This window comes from Mycosarcoma maydis, chromosome 1 (assembly GCF_000328475.2).
Source record: "Mycosarcoma maydis chromosome 1, whole genome shotgun sequence".
Lineage (NCBI taxonomy): Eukaryota > Fungi > Basidiomycota > Ustilaginomycetes > Ustilaginales > Mycosarcoma > Mycosarcoma maydis.
In genome coordinates, this window is record NC_026478.1 from 1,074,420 (window position 1) to 1,098,647 (window position 24,228).

Sequence of the window (24,228 nt, forward strand, 5' to 3'; positions counted from 1 at the left end):
CGACATTGAACGCAAGTTCAATGACACCTTATGACGAATCTTTGGTTGATACCCGAAGCGGCGCAAGGTTGCAATGAATAGCATGACGAGACTTACGATCGGCTGAATAGTCCGCTTCTTGGGCTGCAGGCGGGCATACGGTCTGCTTCCCGTGCCAGCTGTCTATGCTGCGCTGTCGAAACAGTGTTCATGATTCGTGACTACCTTATCAGGAAGGTCGCAAGCCATCTCTCCGCGAAGATGCTGCAGCTCCATAAACCTGGGCCATGTATCGTGTATGATTGGTTCTAATTAGCATGAGCGTGAAACTTGGCGATATGCAAGGGGTTGCTCTCGCTACGCCTTTCGAACCTGGTGAGAAATTCGTAAAGGTACGCTCCCCGAGACCACCGCTGTCTTCGAGATAATTCCAGGTTCGTCCCTTATTTTCTCACATAGAATCGTTGCGAGAAGCCGGAGCGGAGGATCGCGCCTGTCGAAGTCGGCTTCCATTGACACGTTCTAGCGGACCAACCCCTGACGTCGGCCAGATACGTCGACCAGCCTGTTCCGGTGTTTGGTCAAGACGATATCCTGAGGACATTCATCTCTGCACTGTCAACACGCGTTCCTTCAAAGGCCCCTGGCATCACTTCTCCGAGCCTGTTCGTTTTCTGTCGAGGATGGAACGTCGTGCTAAGCGCTGTCTCGCTTGTAGCATGCCTCGGTGAAATTCTAAGCGAAGAAATAACCGTCCTTCCTGGTCAGATGAGAGACACCCGTCCTTGCCGAATGGCCAACGTCCAAGATGGCAACAACCAACTCGTGATTGTGCTTTCAAGGTACAAGCAATCGGAAGTCGTACGAAGTGCTCGATCAACTGAAGAGCGCTTCAGAGACAGGCTCTTGTCTTGTATCAAATGCTACAAGCTAAGCATCTGGGTCGAATCATGTTGCTAACCTTCTGAGCGGCGCAGAGGCGGACGCTTCACTCAATGCCGTATGATGTCCCCTGTCTTTGCTGTACAGGTGCTTCTATTATCAAGGTCTACAACACGACGCGTTGCGTGCTGTGCGCACAAGAGCGTCCCAGAGATTTGGGACGAGGAGCAGAAGCATGCAAGCACGGTCAAGCGTGGAATGAATCAGACCCTGTGCACCCCGCTCCAACGTACTGTATCTCTCTGCAAGGGACACGGGATCCGCAGGGTCTTCCTCGCTTGAATCCAAGCAGTCGTACAAGCGAAGGTCCTCCTCCCCCTTGCCTCGGTGTCAGTGTAAGTTCGAGTCAGAGGGTCGACTTCTGCCTTGATTCGTTGTCCGATCTGACCCGATTTCGAATTCATTCATCGCATAAGACACATATCATTGATCACGAATGGTACCACGATTCACAAATTTTCTTCATGAGAACATGATCGAATCACTTTCGCGTCTCGTCGTATCTCATCGCTGCATCGGGTTGCTTTCTGGAGTATCATTTTGTGTCGAGCAGTATGGGTAAGTTCGATCAAAGGGCTGCGCACAATAATAATCGTATATCTTCAAACCTTGCTTTCAGTGAGAAGCATACGGCCTCGCAAAAAGGTAAGAAGAGCACACGGAGTTTTCATACAAGCTACGCTGCCGTCTTTCTATTCCTGTAAGTTACAATCACGAATGTGAATACTTCCCTTTGCTTTTCAGGCCCGGATCTGTTAGACGCGTTTTAAAAAAAAAATCCAGAAAAGGGGGACAAAAAACTAGAAAGCAAACATGTACCAACGAGAAGGCCATGGCGACGGCAACACACATACGAACGTGATGAACAAAGACGTCAGAACGTTCATTGAGTTGTGAAGGCCCATCAGTGACTTGGACTATGAACTAAAGGCATAGGAAAAGCAGCCGCTGAGAACAAACTTTTGGCTGGAAAAGCTCAAGATCCAGTGCAAGACGAGGCACGACGTTGAAAGCCTTCAGCAAAGATCTGCATCACGGTGTCATCCGCGAAAGAGCTGCTCGAAAAGCTACTAACTGAACGCGCAGCTTGGTACGAAAGCCATGGATCCAACGGGCTGCTCGGAGTTCTTACATCTGTGTTCCCGACATCCTGGTCAGCTTCGGAGCTGCTTGGCGACACGGGCACGTCGGGGGGACCTAGTCGAGCGGATCTAGCAAATTCATCGAAAGGAGCCGTCGGGACTTCGGTCAGAGGATTCTGAAGCCCACCGTCATCGAAACGTCGTATGATACTCGCGTAAGCATCCTCAAAGCTGTAGAGTGCATCTGATGCTGTGGGAGGTGAGCTCTCTGAGTCGGTAGCATCCCAATCAGGCATGGACGTGTAGCAGTCGATGAAAGCTGACATCGAAAGGTCAGAGAGAGGTCCGTGATTGTATCCATTGGCGTCTTCAGCCAACATGCAAGGGAGGTTGGGCGAGGAAAGAGAGCGAGAGACCACTGTCGGGGTAGTTTGTGGACTCTTTCCCTCGTCAGACCCAGTTTCCTTTCTGTGACCACCGCGCTGCACGAGAAGGGGGGGCATTTCTAGAATTGACGCACTCATAGAGCGTTTCATATCGGACTGGTGCTTGCTCAGACATCTGCTTGAGCGTCTTGTATCGCGCTCTTCCGTGTACACGTGTCTGTGGTGATCGATGGCGGCGTCAATAATATCGAGCCACTCGTTCAGGTCTGCCATGTTGGCAGAGCTTAGTATGCAAACTGCGTTGGCTGGTCCCCGATTTGAGAACTTGCTTTCTTGCTGTGGCAACGTTAAAGCTGCAGAGAGACCAACCTCCTCACCAGTAATAACGAGTTGCTTGCGGCGGAGCTGCATCGAATTGTCGAGGCTTTCCATCTCTAGTGGACACGACTGCATTTCGACAGTGCTAGATCGAGTAATGCGAATCCGCATCAGCAAGCTGCCGTGCAGGGTCGACTGAGCTCTGGCAAGATCCTGACGATAGAGATTGAGATAAATCCCTGGTTCTGCCACGCTGCAAGGCTGGGAAGTTCTTGGTGTCTGCAGAGGGTCGGAGGCCGAAGACGCTGGCGATCTCAACTGCGAATCATTGCTTTTGAGGAAGGTGTCGAACACGTCCCAGCTTTGAGGTGGAACCCATCGGCTTTGATCGGACAAAAAAGAAGGCGCCGCTCGGGACCGGAAGGACAGAAGACTTTTGTTGTCGAACACAGACGGATCTTTGGCACCCGGGCTGGCTATAAAGGACTTCTTTGAGGCAAATTGTTGACTGGTGGAACTGTCGAAGTTCCATGACATGAGCCCCGGTTCGGTTGGAACAGGATCGTTTCGCTCCAATGCGACCAACACCTCCTGTTCTCTGTCCGTTACCAGGTCTCGCCCTGCCGGTCTCCTCCTAAAGGCTTTCTCGAATCCGGTAAGCGCTCCCCTCCTACCTACAGCTTGTACGGATCTTCTCCATGACAAAGTGCCAGCCTTCAGCATCAGATTTGGTGGACATAACGTGTGTCGTTTAGATGATAAATGCAGATCCGGAAGGGAAGAAGTCGGTCTGAACGAAGCATCGATGTCACAGTCGTCCTCACTTTGAGGAACGAAGGAACTGTAAGGATGGGACATGGCTCTCGCGCTAAGATGGAATGATGCCATAGGGTGGGTCGGATTTTGCAGAGAGCTAGTTGAAAAGACCGGAGAAAAGTAGTCGAAGGAGGAACAGGCACCATTGCTAGCAGCCCAATCAAGATGCAGATTCGCAGGTCGAGCGAAGACCTTCCTCGCGGCTCCAAAGCCTCGAATCGAGCTATTGTTGGATGCCATTACAACGCGGAAATGAAGTTAGGTGAGGAGGAGTCGACTCATGTCAAGTGCGGAAGTCCAGGCTATATCGAGGTGCCAGGATCGTATCGCATATTTATACCCAGACCACTTCCTTGCCGTCATCTGGTTCAGTTAGTATGCTTGCTCAACGTCTTTGACCCATGCAAAGTCTTGCTGCGGAGACAGCGATGGTCGCATCACCGAGCTGAAGATTTTTTTTTTTTTTGCTTCCCAGAGAACACGTGAACAGCATGAAAGGGGACCTTTACAATGCTTTGAACAATCAAAACCGAACACCGGCTTCGGACTGGTGAGGACAAGTGACACTCTTAGTGCGCATCTTTCTCGATGCTGCGAGATGTATAGCCATGTGTCTAGACGCAGGTGTTCGGCACGACCCTTTGTACTTGTTGGATGCTGAAACAGCTCGTATTTCCTAACGACTTTGTACCACAACACGCCAGTCACACAGTGGTCTCAACGGATGCAGAAAGGGACTGTTGTAGGTTGCGCGAGAACCCATTTGTGTTCAAGCTTTAAAGTCTCAACGTCCGTCCAAGCATGTGACCGCATTGGTTTAAGCTGAGCGGACAAAGGAATTCGTGATTATTGCAAGTTTTTGTTCGTTGTCTTCGTTGTTTCATGGTGCAATTAAGGGACAAAGGGGCTTGAAGCATCCTCTTCCCGACTATTGTTTTCTGTCAAAAAGCGCATAGGTATGAGCACAATGACGCAAAGCGAACGCGACGCACGTCGGAAGGCAAATCGTGTTGACTCACTTAAGGCAACCCGGTGCCGTAAGCAGTAGAGTGGCCTTGTTGCTACGGTCTGTTGAGGCTCAGCGCTGCACCCAAAAGATGCCAAGACAGTTAGCCGTTCGGACAGGGTCTGCAATCTCCAACTGATGCAACATCGGAATTGCAAAATTAGGCCTGGCATCCCACGTGTTTCGGCCAATGATTGTCTAAAGCATATCCAAGTCCTGCAATCGGGCTTACAAAATCATTTCACATGTTTCAGCACAAATCGTTTGCGACGTTTCTTTTCGAAGCGCGATACTAGGGTCAAGCTGTTCTGTTGTTGTTCTTGTTGTTGTAATCTATTTGTGAAAAGAATCCGTCCAAGGCCTCGAAGAGAGGCCTATGCAGACTTCCGGACCAAGCAAGCGTCGCCTTTCCCAACTTCTATGCGTTTTGTAGCTCGCGACCCGTAAGCTACGTCCATGGGCGTGATGTCGCCAGTGTGCGCGAATGAGAACGCCACAGTTTGTTCAACAGACTATCGCAAAGAATTGGAGGTTGTCTCTCAAACCGGATCTCGCATCGTCTACCTCAGCTTCGCCGTGCGAAATCATGTTTGTGGTGCGAGCTGCCAGGATGCAAGGATAGATTCAGGCGAGATCTGCGGAGTAGAAGTTCTGCAGGGCTTTACCCGTGACTGTGTCTGAAACGACATTGCGCTGCGAGCGAGAATTTTCGTTCTAATTTCCCCTGCCAATTCAGCTTGCGAGGAGCCAGCAGCACGTATGTCGAACTAGCGACGGAAAAGATATAGGTCCGTCGGATCACAAGTATGGCAAACGTTGTGACAGTAGGGGAGTGAACGAGTTAGAAACAGCAATCAGTTTCAATTCGGCAGGCTGAGGCTTCACCCTCCTAACATGAGACATTTCGTGCGTTTCCGGAAGCGTGGACTTGAAACTCCGCTAGTGAGACCTATATGTACTTCTTGGTCCGCGTGGTTGAGACGGTTGCTTGCTTGTTCAATTATAGGTAAAACTACCTCGCTTCGATCATTTCGAGCTCCTCGTGCAACTAATTGACATGGCGCATCACAAACCGCGAAGCGGGTGACACATCCCTTGAGCAGCCCCTTGGTCGATTCGGGTGAATGGAACGAAACGTCTCTGCTTCCCAAACTGGACGGGGCTCAGGAAAAGGTCGTGTCACCTTGCTTTTGTGATCATTGTCCGTGGGAAGGAAGCATGCGTAGTGGGAAAGTCGCCTGGTCAGAAAGCTTGGTGCAGATGCCGTCCTGGTGGATCTTCGAGGTGCTCATTCCAACTTAATCCGCGTTTACTGCATGACACATGCAGTGTCAGCAATACCTCAGACTATTCGTTGTCAAGCGTGAAAGCAGACGGACAATATGTGCAAAAGTCGCTCTAACATAAGGCCGCTGAATTCACAATTCACGATTCACGATTCACGATTACGATTACGATTACGATCACGATCACGATTTCACGATATTATTCGTGTTTCCGTGTTCACGATTCTTCGGAAGTATCTTCGTTCCCGCCACTTGGTGGAGGAGATACATCGTTTGGAAGCGCCGTTCCTCTTGATACTCAGCGAGACGCGCTTCGTGAGGGCCCATACCCTTCTGCAAGCTGAGATACTCGTCATGCATGGATGAATCAAATTTACGGCAACGTTGATATCATGACTACCACCGAGTTCAGTGCTTCTGCGATAAGAAGCAGTTTATGCTGCCTCTTACCAACACGAGCGAGTTCAGCCATTCTGCACAAAAGGTGATAAAGCCAAGTCGTGAGTTTGAGCCAAATGATTTGCTAGTTAAATACAGTATGTGAATTGAGAGCATGATGTGTCCGACTCTCTTCTGCGCCAGACTGCGCAAGGAAGTTGAGGAAATTTGGCTTAGTCAGGTGTTGTTCGCTGTTAGCTCTGCCTTAATTTACCGCGGCGCTTTGGGGAAGCTTTGGCGGGGCAGGATCAAAAGCGCCAAGTCAGCATTTGTGGTCTATGTCCGACCCGATTTTTTTTCCGCTAAGCTGCCTCGTGCGGCTGCGCTCACAGCTGCTGCGCTCATCCGTTCTGTTGCAACCAGTCAGCTCGTGCCTCGTTTCAATTTTGCGATATCCCTCTCTCGCTGTGACCTACAGTATCTTGAAACAAGCTACATGCGAGCGATCAAGCTCGAGCCTCACGACATTGCTTGGTGAAAATACCCTCTCGATCCTCTTCAGAAACAATATGAACTGTAGCAGCAGGATCGAAGAGCCTGATGGTACATCTCCCTACCTTCGCGAGTTTGATTGGGACCACCATACCACGTTGGGAACGACAAGAGCACGAAGTCATTCTCAGTTGGGTCTCAGATCTAGCCCTGACAGACGAAAGGCATAGCAGGAGTGCGAGTCTGCGAGAGCTCACAGTCTGACGCAATTTTTATACTTTGGACGCGAAATCCTTTTCGCTCCTTAAATCTCGCCTTCTTTCGTTGAGTGTGAGTTTGCTTATTTTTGCGCCGAAGTTTGTAAATACAAATCCGTACAGATCACCAGAGAAACTCAAAGTATTGCTTGATGGATAGTATTTCAATACGTTAGTATTCAAAAGTTAAGTTAGTTATTGCGGGGTCAAGCCCATAGAAGTGTCAGGAAGCTCATCACACTCAATAAGGGGCCTGCATCAACTACTGTAAACAGTTTAGTATGTGTACAAGGGTTCTTAGACGGCAGCGGTCTCAGCCCGTATCACAGGGTCTTTTGGAATGGTGGAATTCAAGTTGCAACAATTTCAATCTGCGCTTTAGCCTCCTTACTGTCGGAAAGTGCCTTGCGCCATGATTCTGCAGCTCTGGACCCCTGGTTTTGCTTCCTTGCCTGCCTTCCTCCCGCCACCGCACCTTTGCTCTGTTGCTGAACCTCTTTGGGTAGACCTGGAGCCATTTTGACATCCCCTGCCCACCACGCATGGCGCAGTCCTTGCAGATGTGATTATTCACAGATCGTTCACAGATGGTTCCTGCTCTAGTAGGATCTGCTCCACCATCGAGCAGCATAGCGCGCGGATCTCTTTCCGCCCACATTTTGGCACGCTACGATAGCTCGCTCACTCAGTGAGCAACTCCTCAACAGCCCCATCCACGGTCCCGACATTGGTTGAACTGTCGTCTTTGCGTCTGCCCCTACACGAGCGGTTTCACACAAGCGATAATGACAATAAATCCTCGCTTCGCTTGACTTCTCGACACTACAAACAAATGAGGGCAGCTGCTGACTGCGCTTGACTGTGTTGTCCGACTCTCTTTAAAGCCCAGCACTACTGACTGCCCTTTGGAATCCGTCCACCTCCTTCTCATCAGACGTCTCGTAACCTCATCTCTCACGCCAAGCCAGTCTTGCAATTCAGTACGGACCTTCCTGCATATCTTCGACTCCAAGCCCAGCACTGTGCCTGTTGGTTTGAGACCCGACGAGAAGCCAACTTGTTGCGTCAGAGCCGACCGAGGCATTCCTAGCGACGAGATTGCAACGCGTTCCAGCGGCATCTATGAGTTTGGTCATCACACCATCGGCCCGTTGCAATGTCATCCATCGAATGCTCTGCTGCGTCTAGCAGCGTCTCTGACCACATTGGCGCGACCGGGACTCCCGTTGGCTTTGGCGAGACATTCGAATCCACAACCCCCTATGCCGGCGGAAGTGCTGACGACTACAAGATCCTTCGTCCGGGCGATTTCAGAAGACCGAAGAGCCAGCTCAAGCTACGCTCTGCACTCTCCTCGCGTGACACTCATGATTCTGGCTCGGAAGCGTCAGACCGTACTGCCTCAACGTCGGCACCCATCAGTGCAAACGGTCACATTCGCGATACATCGCCTCTTCCTCCCGACTTTGATCTTGTGATCAAGAGCCCACGCAATCTAGCTGAGCGCCAAGGCGGAGACCGAGCCACCTTCGGACCCCAAGATCCAGACTCAGATGGCTCCGACGCTGGCGACGACATTGCCATGCCATCAGAACTCAACGAAGAGTTCGCTACGGTTGACGAGCATCTGGGCCCAAAAGGTGGAACATTCGCTCACGACATGCATTCAAAGAAACTTTGTGCTGCGACTTCTTCTCCAAGAACGCACGACGCGCATCTCGATCAGCTCAAACAAGAAGCTGACAAGCTGTGGGCGACCTACCGACCGGGCAAGACACCTCAACATGCTTGGTCCGCGTCGGACCACAGTCTGAATAGTATCATCGCAACCTCAGGGCAGCCCGCGCACAACCCTCATCGAATCACATCGTTGCGCAGGTCTGCGGCTGTTGTCCTCGACGCCGTGCCTACTCGTGACTCGAAGCTGCTGCGCAATTCTGTCGCCACCAACAGCAGTCAATCTCAAAAGTCTGCGGCCCTCTCTCTTGGCGGCTCACCTGTGGATGTCCTAACATTTCCCCGCGTCACCGCATCCTCGTCGCACGGATCTGCACCACTATACAGAGGCCCTGCTTCGTCTGATCTGCACTTTCATCGTCCGTACACAGCCTCGATTGTTTCCTCAGCGTCTGATGGTAGTTTCTTAAGCTACCAACAAAGTTTCGAGAGCGGCACCAGTCCTCTCCTCGTCCACCGATCAGGCACATCTTCTCGCGTGCCTAGTCGAATGCTGCGACCGGCCACTTCGGGAAGCATTCCGAACGCGCGCGTCGGCGCTTCCGACTTTGAACACTCGCATCTCATGCTCTCTGCTGCTACTGCTCGACCAGAGACGAGCAACCGACTCACTTCCGAGCAGAGGTGGCAACAGGTGCGAAGGACTAAGAAGCTCACGCAATTGCTGGGGGAAGAGATGCTACTGGCCTCCAATGCTACTCATTCCGAAGCCGCAAGCCACAACATGCGCGTCAAACATCGTCCACAGAGCATGCCCTTTACTGCTGAATCAGCAGTTCACACATCAGCCTTGACAACGACGGCGGGTCACAAGACTCGGACGCTTTCACGCAAACTTCTCCGTAATCGAAACCATGGAGTTAAGAGCCTGGACCGTGCTTCCTCCGACATGATGATGCAGCCTCCCGCCTCGGCACCTGCAAGTCTCAATCGCAAAGCGGCTGCCGTTCTAGGTATTGCCCATCCCTACTCGTCTGGTGCACTTGCTCGCCCCTCTGCGGAAGAGATGCTTGCAAGTGATGGAGAGATGGACAGGATTTCGGACCTTCAGCCGCGCGCTTTCATTCCTTCTGGCTTGGAGGAGTTCAATCAGCCCACCCCCAAGGTGGCTCAGCTTGCTGCATTCTCAGCTGCGGCTCTGGATGAAGGTGCATCGCCTACGTTACCTCAGGATGGTCCTTTCGAAACTTTCGATCGATCTCACCTTGACCATGCTCTCGCCATTTCCGAGAGTCGAAAGCTCGCAGCCGCGCGTGATGAGCGCCGTCGTCGCGTTGCCAAGATGTCGCGCTGGCTCGGCGAGGCTGTCCCTGCCGAGCTCATTTCATCAGGTGCTCGCCAACTTCCGAGCGCCGTGATTCGTAGCACTGAGCCAGCTCTCGATTCTTCTTCGCTCGGCCATGATTCTGCTGCATACACCTCAAGCGAGCTTAGCAATCCGCGTCGAGGCCTGCCGTCTTCCATTGCTTCCACTGCTTGCAACTCCTCCGCCCTCGATCACGGCTCCGTGTCTCATGAGGGTTCCACAGGGTCGAATTTGCATTCTTTCATGTCAATCGACAGCTCGGAAGACGAAGCAGATGGTGAGGTTCCGGCTACTGTCAACCGCATTGCTGGGCGTCCTCGAGGTCCTCTCGCTGCCAGTCACCGCTCGGTGACAAGTTCGCCCAGGAGTGTAGCATCGGCACTGCCAGACCGAATTTCTGCCTATCGCACCTCGATCGACAGCTGGGAGTATTTGCTCGACACAAACGATCACGAGCGGCTTACTGAACTTGCTTCGATCTTCCACAACACGCGCCTGGCACCCAAAGCGGCTATCAGCAAGACGATGTCCTCAATCGTTCGTTCTCCTCATTCACTCGATCGTCCTGCAAGCTCGCCCGCTGCTCCTAGCATGGTTCCAACATCGGCGGCACTCTTTGAATGTAGTATCAGTCGTGCTTCGCAGTCAGAAATGCTACATTGCAGCGTTGGTGCAATTCCGCGGCGCTCGGCAGCCTTTCTCGAACTTTCGGATTCCGAAAGCGACAGCACTGAGGCTGATGATGAGTTGCAGGACATCGACCACCTTTCTCCGTACTATTCTGCAACGCTGCGACAGAAGCGAATTGATTCTCAAGATCGATCCATTTCCAAGCTGTCCAATTTCTTCGGTTCTACACCATCGCAAATTGTTCAATCGCAAAGCGACATTCATTCCGGCGCCATCGCCACTTCCAGCGGCGATTGCATCGATATGATTGACGATCAAAACGCCAGGAGATTCCAGCCGTTTAAAGCGAAAGGAAACAGGATCTCACAGCCAGATGCGCTCAAGACTATGCTGCGTTCGCTGCAAGAGGAAGCACTGGATGATTCCGGGTTGACCAACGTTCAAAAATCTGAGATCTTAAGAAAGGTGCAGATGCTCAAGAAAAGAACGACGAGCATGTTTGCCTGAAGAGTTGGTGCGGGTCGTCTGCTGGCGGACGTCACGACGTCATCATCTTTTACACAAATAGTCTATTCTTTATCAAAGCTTGTCCAATGACCCGTACATCAATCTGTCTTTTTCCTCATTCTCGTCCGATGGTCTTGCAGACCGATCCGGTTGTATTTTTACGCTTCTGCCATCTACAATCTTGCTCTCAGTTATACGCACACACGTTACTTGCAAACTCGTTCAATTCTGCACAACTTGAAACACAAATTCACGCTCGTGCCATTCCATTGCATCGTGAGCTTCCAACGAGCATGAGTGAGAATCCTCTTTAAACCAGACTGCAGCTTATGACCCCAGAGGATCCAAGCAATTAGTGATCGATGTCTTCCCAAGCACGGCCCACGGTATGCTTAAGGTCTTCCTCGGTGAGCTGCTTGGTAGCCGAAAAGTAGCCCGCTTGGATCTTGGCGTCGATCTCGACCCTCGAGTCTGCCGGGATTAATTCCTCCGGCAGCTCATATCGGTTCTTGATCTTGATGCCGCTGTTCACCGCGGCGTCGTGCTTCATGTTGCTCATCGAGATCCAGTTGGTGATATTGGTAGCGCCCAACCAGTGCAACACGTCGGGCATGAGGGCTTGAAACCTCATGTCTTTGACACCGGCGATGTTCTCGGTACGCTTGAAGTAATTGCTCGCCGAGTCCGTGCCCCGCTTGCGTGCGTTGTAGACGAGGTACTTGGTCACCTCGCCCAATGCTCGTCCTTCCTTACGGAAATAGATAACCGCTCCTGCTCCACCGCGTTGCGCCGTCTTGATACATTCTTCAATGCCAAACAGCAGGTAAGGACGACAGGTGCAAATGTCACTACCAAAGACGTCTGAGCCGTTGCACTCGTCGTGAATGCGCACCGTCACCTCCTTGGTGGGATCGCGAAGATCTTCCGGTCGTCCAAAGATGTAAACGGTAAGACCGGAAATTGGCGGCAGAAAGACCTTGAGATCGTGACGCGTAAGGAGTTCCGGATAAGATCCACCCGTGTCTTCAAAGATGGCACGCCTCAGTGCACCTTCTGTGACACCGAGACGCTCAGCGACACCAGGCAAGTACCAGACAGGGTCGACGGCGGCTTTGCTTACGCTGACCTCGCATCCTGGATCCACGTCCTCCGGCACGCCAGGGAGACAGATGCTCTTGACCACAATCTTGCCGTCAATGGGGAAGACACCAGCCTGTTGAGCTTTATCCAGCTCGGGCATCTTGATGTGCGCCTTGGTGAGCGAGGCGGTAGGACGGATGTCGATTCCACCCTCAAACTCGGACTTGTACACTTGCGGGGCGAGGTGTCCCCATGGATCCATAGCGACGATCTTGGATGGGTCGAACCACGACGGGTTAGGTGGAATATCGAACGGAGGCTCAGTGTTGGTGTAATCGGGCCTGTGGTTGGGGTTGAGCTGACCCATAGCGATCGCGAGCGATCGGTAGACAGAGTAGCTGCCTCCGTATGCCCCAATAGCGTTGCGGACGCGGATCGAGTTGGGATGGCGACTCGCAACAACAGGTCCTCGCTGCTTAGGGTCCTGAGCGGCCCAGTTGAGCGATAAGGGCTTGATCCCAACTTGACCAGGATAAGTGGTCAGAATGACTCGGGAAGAATAGTAGCCGGAAGTGGAGCTGAGGGCGGCGAGCTGGGAGGGCGATGCTGCGCCATTGCCTGGAAGAGTCTTGGTTCCCAGACCAGGTGAGTCAACGGGGCTCGGTCCATTTGTCTGAGGAAAATCACCTAGTGGGTGAGCAGGTGGGCCAAGAGGTTGAGCGGGTGGCGAGGTGCCGAACGCGAAATCAGCAGGCTGGGACGGAGAGAAGCTATGCGCACCCAGAGCAGTGAAGCCAGTTGAGCTTTGTCGTCGAACGAATGACGACGGTGAAGGCAAGGTTGCTGCATTCTGTAGAGCATCGACCTGCATCAGGTGAGCAAGCAATACGGGAGGAAAGCTGCAATGTCAGTCCATGTCATCTCCACATGTGAGTTGCTCACGATTATTGTGAACCGATATGAACAAGCCACTTACCTTCGCCTCGAGATGCGAGTTCTTGACTTTGAGTTCCGTGAGCTCGTCGAGAATGCGAGAAAGAATGTGATCGGTTGACGAGGTCATTCTTAAGCGTCTATGCCGGCTGCCTGATGTGTGCAGCTTCACGAAGTTGTACGCCTGGGTGTGCTAGTCTCGCACGTTGATGGTGAGAGTGTGGAGACGGGGAACAGTGCTTCCGCTGCCGGTAGGACTGAAGGGCGCCTAAATCAGAGTACGCAATGTGACGATGAAGGGATGCTGAGGGGGACTTAATCAAACCTTTAAAGCGAAAGCTCGTGAAGAGGAGGAGAACAGGGAGTCACGGATGGTCGGCAAACACAAAACAAGCAGCAGGGGCCTGCACCGGTCGGCAAGCTCCGTAGAGTGTATCAGCTCGATTCGTGATTGTATCTTTTGTTCGGTGGGCACGGATCATACCGCAGTGGCACAGGCTGATTTACTCCGCATGAAGCTGCCGCTGCACCCTGAATCGGATTCACTGAGCACAACTGCGCGCCTTAGGTGGAGTAGATAAGCACACGACAGCGGAGGTGCCTCAAATCACTCTAACTTGTTTCACAGCGTCGACTTGAGCTCAGAATCAGAGATTGCAATATACGCTGCACCCGAACATCCGCTCTTAGGACTGAGCCCATCATTTTTTGGAATTGCAGACCGCCGTCGTCTCAAGTTATCGCCTTCCGTTCAATTCACTAACTTGCCATTTCGGTCCAGGGGCCAGCTAGCGTCCGACTATGATTGTCAAGATGGATCCCAAGTGGTGTCCATTGAGGCTCGGTTGACAAAGATGAAGAAGTCGGGCTCCTATTAAGCTCTGGCTTTGTTTGTATTTACCATTCTCGTTAGCGCAGGATCGATAGAAGCGGAAGCAGCTTTGTCTCATGAGCAAAGCTCTAACCCGCTTACGCAATCAAAGAGCTTATGATGGATGAGAAACTTGGCTTGAGAAGAAATGGAACATGATGCAGAGCCGGCAAGTCGGTCTTGCTTCATTGACAGCCACCGTGAGGCTCAACGCCCACCTACAGTGCCTGTGGCTCGTCGAAATGGCATTCAAATCATCCTTGAAGCCATTCGCGAGTCCCGATTGCCGCAGATTAGAAGCGGGCGTGCTCAATCATGTCATTTCCACTTGAACGCCATTTGAGTTCTACCATAACAGTTGTTCAGCCGCTTCACTCTTTTCAATTGACACGCTCCTTCGGCATAGTCCGCTAAAATAGGTAGCCAGCACCATCCGTCAAAGCACGACTAACCAAAGTACCTTGCCGCTCTAATCACGAGATGCGACCAGAATCGACACCAAGGCTGGTAATGAAGCGTTCTGATTCGGTGATATTGCGCAATGGTCAAAGGGGGCGAATCTGAGGGGAGGATATCCACATTTTCTCTGTCCTGCGCCTTTGGCCTGAGGTCCTACATGCCCTGATTAAACGAATGGCGGCAGGAGGTGATAGTTATGACGGTCTAGGTAGGTGATGCGCGCCTGGTCTGGCGCAAATGATCGCCGTGGCACCAAATTGCGCTCAGTTGCTAAGGCTGAGTTCGCACGGAGACTCAAGTCTCGCTTCAAGCGCGCCTCTTGAGGTTGGTGCTCAACCACTCGAGACCCTCGTAGAGACCGTCACCGCTGGTGGCGCAGGTGGCCTGGATGAACCATTGACGCTGTCTCAAGCTGTGCAGGCCGAGCTTGTCGGTGATCTCGGCAGCGTTCATAGCGTTAGGCAAATCCTGCTTGTTAGCAAACACAAGCAGCAAGGCGTCGCGCAGTTCGTCCTCGTTGAGCATGCGCTGCAGCTCCTCACGTGCCTCAGAAACACGCTCTCGGTCGTTCGAGTCGACGACGAAAATGATGCCGTGCGTGTTTTGGAAGTCTGTGAAGGTGAGAGATGGGAACAGATTGGCGCAAGAGCTCCAGAGCAGGTCAGTATCGATGGTGAAAAGGCAGATAGCAGATCTGCACCGTTCAAGTTTCCAAAGACTTACAGTGCCTCCAGAGAGGTCGGATCTTGTCCTGTCCACCGACGTCCCACACAGTGAACGAGATGTTCTTGTATTCGACAGTCTCAACGTTGAAGCCTGCGCATCGAGATGAACAGAGGTGATGGTTAACTAAAACACGAAAGGCTGAACGCTTGGGCTCCGATGCTGCACTTACCGATGGTGGGAATGGTGGTCACGATCTCTCCGAGCTTGAGCTTGTAGAGAATGGTGGTCTTACCGGCGGCATCAAGTCCAACCATTAGAATTCCTATTGACGGCAGCCGGGAAAAAGCGAAAAACAAGCAAAATGAGCGAGTGTAAGTATAAGCTGTCTAAGAAGCTGAACGCCAAGAAAGGCAGCTGAAGAGACGACCAAGCGGCGGACGCAGAATCTGCGCATTTGTGTGCCCTGCAAATCAAGATCATGACCGTCTGGAGGAAGACCAACCACCGTGGAGGCATTATACATGAAGCTGGTCAAGGCGTAGTTGAGGATTGGTTTTGAGACCAGAGGAATTCTCGACCATGCACGTCGCAGCATTATCTGATCGCTTGTGTCGTTGCAGAACGACGTCAACGCGAGACTACTTACGCATCTCCTTCTTGCCGAAAAGGCCAGAGAGCAGCTTGGAAATAGACATGCCCATATTGAAAAGGTGGTTTCTCTAGACCGAGAAGGTGAACGGACTGATGCGGAGGCAAAGGATGAGGAGAAGCGAGAAATCAAGCAGAGATTGAGGCGTAGGTGATCAGCAAAACAGATTTCCTCCTAAGGCATAGATCGTGTAGTCGGCTTGGCGCAGGAGATGCATTTGTCGCGTGATACGCAGACGCGATCGAATGTAGATACGAACGTTTGACGAAAGGGCTAGCGGAATCAAAGAATGTGGACCAAAGGCCGTGTTAAGGAGGCAAGGAGGCGAGTTGGTCGAGAACGTCGGTGATGATGATGACGGTGGTGACGATGGTGTTGGATTGGATGATGGCGACGACAACGACGACGACAAGTTTGCAACTGCGGGATCCTACAAACCAGACCAGGGAAACCTAGAAAAGGCAACATACTCCTGTGTAGAGCGAGTGCGTGACTGCGTGAGGGCTGGCGTGAGCGTGCATCTGCTGGCTGGCTGGCTCCTTCTTGGCTCTGATTTCAAGCAGCTAACTTACACGCTGAAGAGGCTGTTCGAAGCTCGCGCAGTCTGCTATCGTGGCGATGCGTCTGAACACGACTGATTTGCTTGCTTGCGTGTCCAGTTTGCGAATTTCAAAGCGCGCCTGAAATTGAATTCAGAGGACAACCTTACAGGCTGAATTCGTCTTTCTAGTCGTATCTCCGCTACAATAGCTTTTTTGGCTGCAAGCTTGAATTGAGTCCGAGCGAGTTCAATACCATCAACACGGTCGAAAATGAATTCAGATCTGCAAAGAAGAAATTCACGATTCGACAAGAGCAACACCCTTACGTCTCATGACTAAGGGTGCCTCGGAAGAAGACCATGCGTGTCCCCGATAAGGTCTAACACGTTTTTTCAAATCACGAATTCACGAATCACGAATCACGGATCACGAATCACGATTTTGCACTTGTGAGTGTTCACGCTTCTGGTTCCGGGCCGATCGAACCTGCGGAAACATGCAGCAAATGGACTCTTGCGTACACAGGTGAGAGCCCCAGAATAACAGATAGAACTCCGTGTGTGAGTGATAACCACAGAATCAGCAAGTAGCAGAACGCATGGTGCACGCAACCATTTCCCATTTCCTCGTGCGCTGTACAATTGATGTGGCCTTCGCCTTACGCTGTCTATGCGTAAGGACGAATTCTGGCTAGTCGTGCCCATCTCATCGTCGGTCCTACAAGAGGTGTTGACCAGCTCGGTTGTTGTAACATAGGTGCGATGTCTATTTGAATGTGAGCAGCATTCCGTGGTTCGGAAGCCTACATGGAAAAATCGCTCATGCACTCCTGTCAAAATTCTGTCGCTGTTCTCAAGTGGAGACCGGATACTGTCGAAGCTCCAACGGGTACGCCAGTTTGCTCTTCGTCGGATCTTTCAAACAGCTTTTGCCACGAATGGAATGTCGAAGCCTTTACGAGATGGAGGAACGCGTGACCAATACGAGTCTGGCTGTCGAACCTGCGCGGATTTGCGCGCTTGAGGGAGACAGCCCGATGGCCAAATCGTGATTGTTGGATCGAGTGACTTCCAGAAATGGCGCGGACAATTTTACTTGCCCAACAAGCTCATCGAGTGAGATTCTTAGGGAAAGCATCCGCCACCAATCTTGAAACTGCCCATAAATTGTCGTACTCGAATAAGAAGGACCCTTGCTCATCGACGGCAAGTCAGTCGTGCCTGTGCGTGCACAAAACATGAGAGCGGGCTTCACGCTTCGATTCTCGCAAAGACATACTTGCATTCCAGTGGCAAATCGGGTAGTTCTTTGGAATTCCGCCTTCCTGAGCAAAATCCCGTGCCAAGTTCGACAGGTCCGCTAAATCTGATATACTCGATTCTTCGTGCCACATATGCACGCTCCTATGTCCTCCATCTGCATCTCTCCATTGCCCTTTGGACTCTGCGCTGTACCCCCGGTCTCTTTGTTTACAACGCCCTTTGGCTGAAATTAGCATGGTTTGATCGGCTGCTGCTTCGAAGCGAGTCTAGTCTGCGCCATTTGCTGCACGACGACGATCCTTGTCATACAAAGAAAGCTCGGAAGCGTCTCATTTGCCCTGTTTGAGAATTACACCGTTGTTTTGGCCATCACCAGAGTGGTGTATTTGGTCTAGCTATGGCTTCCTCCAGTTACACATGTGCGGCCAGCAGCTCGCTATTTGGAAGGCGTGCGTCGGAGAAAGTAGACCGGAGACTCCGATCAACGTCCTATGCTCACCGAAACTGTAGAGTAGGCACAACCGACAGCCAAGCAGACAACTTTTGAGATTCTTGAAACCCTTCATATACCTACAGCTGTCTATTCAATGACGCTCGAGATTCGCTCAAGCATCCCCACCTCCTCTTCTCTCCACTTCTCTCCTCTCTGCCTGCTCCCAGCCCTTTCCCAACTTTGATATCAACCCATCTCTCTCTCACATACAGTACATTCTTTAGAATATAAGTTCTCTGCCCCATTATTGCCTTATCCAATCATTATCCTTCCTTACGCACAGCTTCCTCAGCTTTTCAGTATCGCACACGGCGCTCCAGTAGCGAAAACGATAAGCAGGCGCCTGACAACAAGAAGGCGTCCATTAAGTCTTTCCAACAACACCCGCTATTTATTTTTAGTAGCTTATCATCTCCCAAGATTATCCGGACACAATGTCATCCTTTTCTGCAAAGCGACAAGGTCGATCTAGACCGTCTGATATGATCCTTGGACGCCGACGATCCGAAGACAAGTCGATGCCTTCGCCTTCTTTCAACAGCTCAATGTCACTCGGCAACATCGACGACGTCTTCTGTGATTCTTCGAGATCTACGGATCGGCTCCGGCATCATTATCTGGCCATCCCTACAACTCCATCTACCCTCTATGCAGGCAGCTCACCGGGGACAAAGATGGAACGCCTTCCTAGTCTTACAGATATCTTTCATCGCGACATTCTTTCTCCACCCAGCAGCAATATTGTTTCTTTGAGCTCCGTACGGTCTAACTACTGTGGGACCGGTATGCATCGCACTGGATCCATGTCATCTGACTCTTCGGGCCGCAGCCGAGCATGGCTACCTACTTTCAATCAAGAGGCACGGGCAGGTTCAATCGGTCCTCCGGCAACACCTCTCTCACCGTTCTTCAGCACAGGGCAAACAGTGGTATCTCCAACAACGGTATCTCCCGATCGCCGTTCCGATACGATTTATGGTTTAAGTGATGGTGAGAGGACTCCACGAGCTTTTCAAAGACCTTCATTTGACTATAACAGGCGGTCGGACCTCAACGGCAGCTCTCCACCATGTCCTGGCGCACCTCTCATCGGTATTCAGAGTCGTGGCCATTTTGAAAGTCAAACTTGGCAAACGCAAGCTTGTGCTGGATCCTTGGGCCTATTTGAGGGCATTCAGCGCCGGAGCTCTTATGGCAGGAACCCAACCGTCTTTCTCGAAAGAGATGAGCTGGTCAAGGAGCGGGCTGCGATGTCCGCGCTTGAAGCTCGTATGCCAAAAGCAGCTGGATTGTGTGGCCTCGGCATCTACATGGATGAGGACAATATTCAGTCACCCTTCCGCAAGGCAGAATCGAAAGATTCTCAGCATGCTGAGTCAGAAAGGGCTTCTCCATTCGAACGACAGATAGCATTCAACGAACACACTGGGTTGACGCCGATGGTTAAAGCATCAAAAGTCTCGGATTCGTCTAGCACACCAACACGTTCGAAAGCCAAGAGATCCTCCTCGAGCGCACTTCAAACGTCTTTCTCCTCAAAAATTCCAGCGTCACAGGTTCAGGCTTCTCAGTCTGCTACGGCTACAAGGAAGAAAGTGGAAATGTCCAGAACTCCACTAAACAAGTCGAGACCCATGTTTCGCCTGGAGAACGGATCATGTAAACCAAAAGGGCACAAGATGAGTCCCGACTCATCTCCGTGGGGCGTATTCGGTGCCAAAGACGGTTGGAAGCCACTTGCACCGCCGAACGTGTCGCGAGCCATTGCCGAGGCGAACAAGCTTGTGTTGGACACAGGTCCCACCATCAAACTGACTTCGACGTCGAGCAAAACGTCGCCGACCGGCAAGAGGGAGGCTCTTGACTCCAAGAGTTCAAGCCCATTGAAGCGCTCTCGTACAGGCGTTTTGCAGACCACTTCGTCTCCATTCAAGGAAAATGTCGCTCCGTCTCTTCGAAAGATGTCTCCGTCCAAGCGTGCACCCATGTTGTCAAAAACACACCGTGATTCTCCGACCGCATTGCCGCTCACGGGCATTCGCTAATCAAAAAGCATTCTATTGTTTACACTATTAACTCGCGCTAGTCACATGATGGCAGTGAACTTCGGGTGAGAGGCATACTGAGCAAGGACGTGGATGTGAGAACACCTTCATGATTGATCGATTGACGAGGATCAACACGAGACCCAACTGAAAGATTCTGTATTCACATTCGTGATTGTGATTGTTCACGATTTTCACGATTGTACAGCAATCTGATACGATTGACAAGGCCACGCCGATTTTGCCGATTTGACAGATGTGACAGATGTGAGACACTCACGACTCACGACTCACGACTCACGACTTATGTTTGAAGAAACTTTATGACCAAGCTACGCGATGCGTGGAGTTAAATTCGAGCCTCTGAATTGTGATTTGTTGTTTCGACGATGCGAGACGCGTTCTTCCGCGTCTTCGTTTTAGTCACGCTTCTCCGTCAAGAGGCTGGCTTGCATGTCCAGACAAGCTCGACCTGTCAAGACTCTCCTCGTTCGATCCTCGGCTTTACACCTGGAACCAGATCAGCGACATGCCTGACTTCTCGTATGACGTTGACAGCAGCCTTGTGAAGGCTCGAGTCTCCTCTGTCGTTCACTATCAGAGGCAAAAACATCGCGTTCCCACTTGGCAGAGCAGTGTTGTGCAACTCCGCTTGACTTTCTTGGCCATCGGCTCGGATGTATTCGTGACTTGTGACACACATTTCACATTATAATGCACGGCTGTATGTGACGGTACAGAGGGATGTTGTGAATGTATGCGGCCGACTCATGGTACGCGAAGCCTTGAACATGTAATCGAATCACGAATGTGAGAGAGAGCGTGACAGGGGGCCAAAAAATTCGGCTTCAGATCAAGTCTTTTCTTAAGAGGAATTGCAACTGTCTTTTTTCCAAATTGAGTGCAAGTCAGCACAACCACTGACTCACGACTGTTCGTGTTTGAGAAGTCACCATCATCTTGCTCAGCTCAACCGGCCTTGGCGTAACTCACGACTGGCATTCATCCACTTCCTTGAATCCGTCTATCGATCTCGCCTCTCAGCCAACAGGCACCCTGCAAACAGCGCAGCACGCCTGGACAGCGAACATCTCAGAGCCGTTCTACCAGGCGCAACTACCCCCTCCAAAGCCTTGTACTTCCACCCATATCTTCCGACAATTCATCCACAGCAAACCTCCCTTCTGACTTCCTTCCTTCCTTTGTGAGCAAGCAGCACATCTCACATTCCTCTCGATATCCTCGCCCTTCTCACTTCAACCGTACCGACGCATTCGCTACGCTGCACAAAGACAAAGGCATCGTGTGCCGATTGGAGCGCATACATCCTTCTGTCAGGACGCATACAGCTGCTCGGCTGGCACGTAGACGCATACATCGCCCTCTTCTTGCTCCAACACTCTTGGTCATAGTGGTGTCATCATCACCATCGCCACCACCACCTATTCTCCTCTCCTGATCGAGAGTATCCGCACCTTTCCACTTTTCAATACGGCACCGCTTGGCTCGACATCTTATGCGTCGCTGAAGCAGTTGCATTGACGTCAATCACTTTCGGTCAACGATCCTTCCATTCGTGAACCCATAGGTGGTCGGCGTCAATCACATCATGAGTACCGCTAGAGACCAGACCAGCTCGCGCATTCCGCTCAGTGTCAAGAACATTCCGACGCAAGATTCACTTTCGCGCGATGCTCCCCTGCTCAGGAAGCCCGTGCCGCAACAGCCTCTCAAGAATGCCATGACCAGCGGAGCAATCTCTTTCTCTCGTCCCCGCACAACTATTTCGCGGCTGCCCAGCTTTGCGTCGCGATCACACCTTGGTCTCGACCGTTCAAACCAGGAGAATGTTGCGCATGTGCCTGCCGCGACAACCCCGAAGAAACGTGCGATACCCATAGACGGGCTGCATGCACGCAATGTGGTGATCGATAGCCCCAGCAAGCGCAGCCGCTCTTCCAGAACAGGCACCGACAGCAGCAACACCGAACAAAGCGTAGGAGCCGCTCTTGCCAATGATCTCAATGGCATTCGCGTCAATGAATCGCGACGCTTGTCCCATTCTGCCAAAGTAGCTGCCTCTGCTGCACACCAGAGATGTCCACAGCAAGCCGCCACTCGTGAGCCTTCAGTGGTGAGGACCAACCGAATTATTCACGATCCACCAGAGGAATTTGCTGTGGAAGCACGCAGACGTCAGAGTGAATACGAGATTTGGCGTCAGAAGTTTCTTCGGGCCTTCCCGAACTTCATCTTCCACTTCGACTCGGTGGACGATGGCACGGCTCGGAAGTACACCACCCTCATCCAAAAGCTTGGCGGTCATGTTGATCAATTCTTCTCGAGAAAAGTTACGCATCTCATCACCACTCGACGAATCCCAGATGGAGCTGCTCCGGAAGAGACAAATGTGAAAGAGGTCTCGGGCGTAACCCAAAAGACGAGCACACATAAGCTGTTTCGACCTAGCTTCTTAGCGGCACGCACATCTTCAACCAAGACGAGCGCGAATGCGGCCCGTGCTCGCCCCATTCCCCTCTACTCGGAACGCAACCCACTCCAAGAACGCCCCGCCCGCCAGTACGGTCCAAACGACATTCTCGTCAAGGCACAGGGTTTTGGAATCAAGGTCTGGCAATTTGAAAAGCTCCAGGACGTTTTGATGAGGCTAATGAAGCTCTCGCCTCGCGATCTCGACACGCCCGCCAGCACCAAGCAGGATCTTTCGCAGATGCTCGAGAAGGAAAAGGTCCTGGGCACATTCGAGCGCGATCCAGCCACCGCCAGATCGTCTTGGCACTACTTTGAAAAGTCGGCGTTCTACGTCTTGGTCGAGGACGCTACCCTCGAGCACCGTCCGATCATGAACGTCAAGTACAAATATACCCGTGAGCAAAAAGGGCAAGGCTCACTTCCACCTTGGCCCGTGATTTACGGCCAGACGCCTGGGCGATGTCCCTTCAGCTACTATCCCCCGAGAAGGACCACACACAAGCAAGAGGATGGCAAGGGTCAATCGGCTCCCCGACCGCTCGCACAGCAAAGCCTTCGCAGAGCTGTCTCGCTCAACAACATGGCTCGACCCATCCTTGGACCCCCGTTCCGTCCCCAAATCGTCCCCATGTGCACCAACGACACGAGGCGACAGGAATATCCTATGGCTTCTGGCAACAGTGTCTCGATCACGTCCAACATTGCATCCACTACTTCGACCATTTTCACGGATCAACAGAACGGAGCCACTGTGGGCTTGCCTCAGAACCGTCGTGTCGCTGAGCTGAACCGCAGAATGCACACCTCGAATGCGCTTGTTCGTCCACCGCGTGCGCTGAATGCTAGCCCAGCGAGCGTGATGACAGGCAGCGCTGCGAGCGGTCTCGGCGTCCGTCGTGATGGTGGTAGCTCTAAGGCTGGAAGCCCGGCTCTTCAGCGCGGCAACGCAGAACAAGGCGCTACGGTCCGAAGGATGCTCGGACTGGAGGACAATGAGCGCAGAGCAGAAGTGAGCGCCGTTGGCGTTGGTGGCGGCCTCCAACGTAGCGTAAGCGCCAGCGCAGTCAACAGGCCCGCTTCTGCCAAGAAGGCAGGCTACTGCGAGAATTGCCGCGTCAAGTATGACGACTTCACCGAACACATCTATGACCGAAGGCACCGCAAGTTCGCAACTACCGACTCTCACTTTGTCGACATTGATGCTCTCATCATGCGCGTTCAGCGACCCATCCGCTCGGTGTCGGAAGACGAGATGTCATCAGGCTTCTTTGGCTTTGAGGAAATCCCTTCTTCACAGCCTGAGGAGCAACAAACTTATTTTGAATCAGAAGAGGAAAGTGTTTCTGCTGGATCGCTCGAGCTGGAAGGCACGAGGTTTGATGGAAATCCAAGCGACGAGCGAGATAACGACGAGCAAGCTCGTTGAAGACCGACACAAGCCTTGCTCCCTCCGATGTTTCCTCACACCCACATCTCAATCTCTCACATTCGCATTGTCCCGCAATGTCTTTGACTCGACTCTTCACATCCGGCCCCTTCCTGCCCCTGCCTGTCTCATTGGAACCTTTCCCCGTATCGTCTGCACCCGACTGTGCCGTTGTACAGGCAATCTC

At 52.0% G+C, this 24,228-nt stretch overlaps 6 protein-coding genes across 6 annotated transcripts; 3 read left to right on the forward strand and 3 right to left on the reverse strand.

The window, feature by feature from the left end:
• Positions 1 to 1,897: 1,897 nt before the first annotated feature.
• UMAG_00384 (uncharacterized protein) lies at positions 1,898 to 3,763 on the reverse strand (the record flags this gene model as incomplete). Its single annotated transcript, XM_011387966.1, has 1 exon — positions 1,898 to 3,763. The coding sequence occupies one exon, from the start codon at positions 3,761 to 3,763 to the stop codon at positions 1,898 to 1,900; it is 1,866 nt and encodes a 621-aa protein (XP_011386268.1).
• A 4,335-nt stretch (positions 3,764 to 8,098) lies between these two features.
• UMAG_00385 (uncharacterized protein) lies at positions 8,099 to 11,122 on the forward strand (the record flags this gene model as incomplete). Its single annotated transcript, XM_011387967.1, has 1 exon — positions 8,099 to 11,122. The coding sequence occupies one exon, from the start codon at positions 8,099 to 8,101 to the stop codon at positions 11,120 to 11,122; it is 3,024 nt and encodes a 1,007-aa protein (XP_011386269.1).
• A 352-nt stretch (positions 11,123 to 11,474) lies between these two features.
• UMAG_00386 (uncharacterized protein) lies at positions 11,475 to 13,265 on the reverse strand (the record flags this gene model as incomplete). The annotated part of the gene is made up of 2 exons (XM_011387968.1): positions 11,475 to 13,067; positions 13,179 to 13,265. The coding sequence occupies 2 exons, from the start codon at positions 13,263 to 13,265 to the stop codon at positions 11,475 to 11,477; spliced, it is 1,680 nt and encodes a 559-aa protein (XP_011386270.1).
• A 1,506-nt stretch (positions 13,266 to 14,771) lies between these two features.
• Positions 14,772 to 15,832, reverse strand: UMAG_00387 (putative Arf family GTPase; the record flags this gene model as incomplete). The annotated part of the gene is made up of 4 exons (XM_011387969.1): positions 14,772 to 15,076; positions 15,189 to 15,281; positions 15,361 to 15,453; positions 15,778 to 15,832. 4 exons carry the CDS (start codon positions 15,830 to 15,832, stop codon positions 14,772 to 14,774), a joined length of 546 nt encoding a protein of 181 aa, XP_011386271.1.
• Positions 15,833 to 18,511: 2,679 nt separating this feature from the next.
• Positions 18,512 to 20,122, forward strand: UMAG_00388 (uncharacterized protein; the record flags this gene model as incomplete). Its single annotated transcript, XM_011387970.1, has 1 exon — positions 18,512 to 20,122. One exon carries the CDS (start codon positions 18,512 to 18,514, stop codon positions 20,120 to 20,122), a length of 1,611 nt encoding a protein of 536 aa, XP_011386272.1.
• A 1,609-nt stretch (positions 20,123 to 21,731) lies between these two features.
• Positions 21,732 to 24,041, forward strand: UMAG_00389 (protein serine/threonine kinase activating protein DBF4; the record flags this gene model as incomplete). The annotated part of the gene is made up of 1 exon (XM_011387971.1): positions 21,732 to 24,041. The coding sequence occupies one exon, from the start codon at positions 21,732 to 21,734 to the stop codon at positions 24,039 to 24,041; it is 2,310 nt and encodes a 769-aa protein (XP_011386273.1).
• Positions 24,042 to 24,228: the final 187 nt, after the last annotated feature.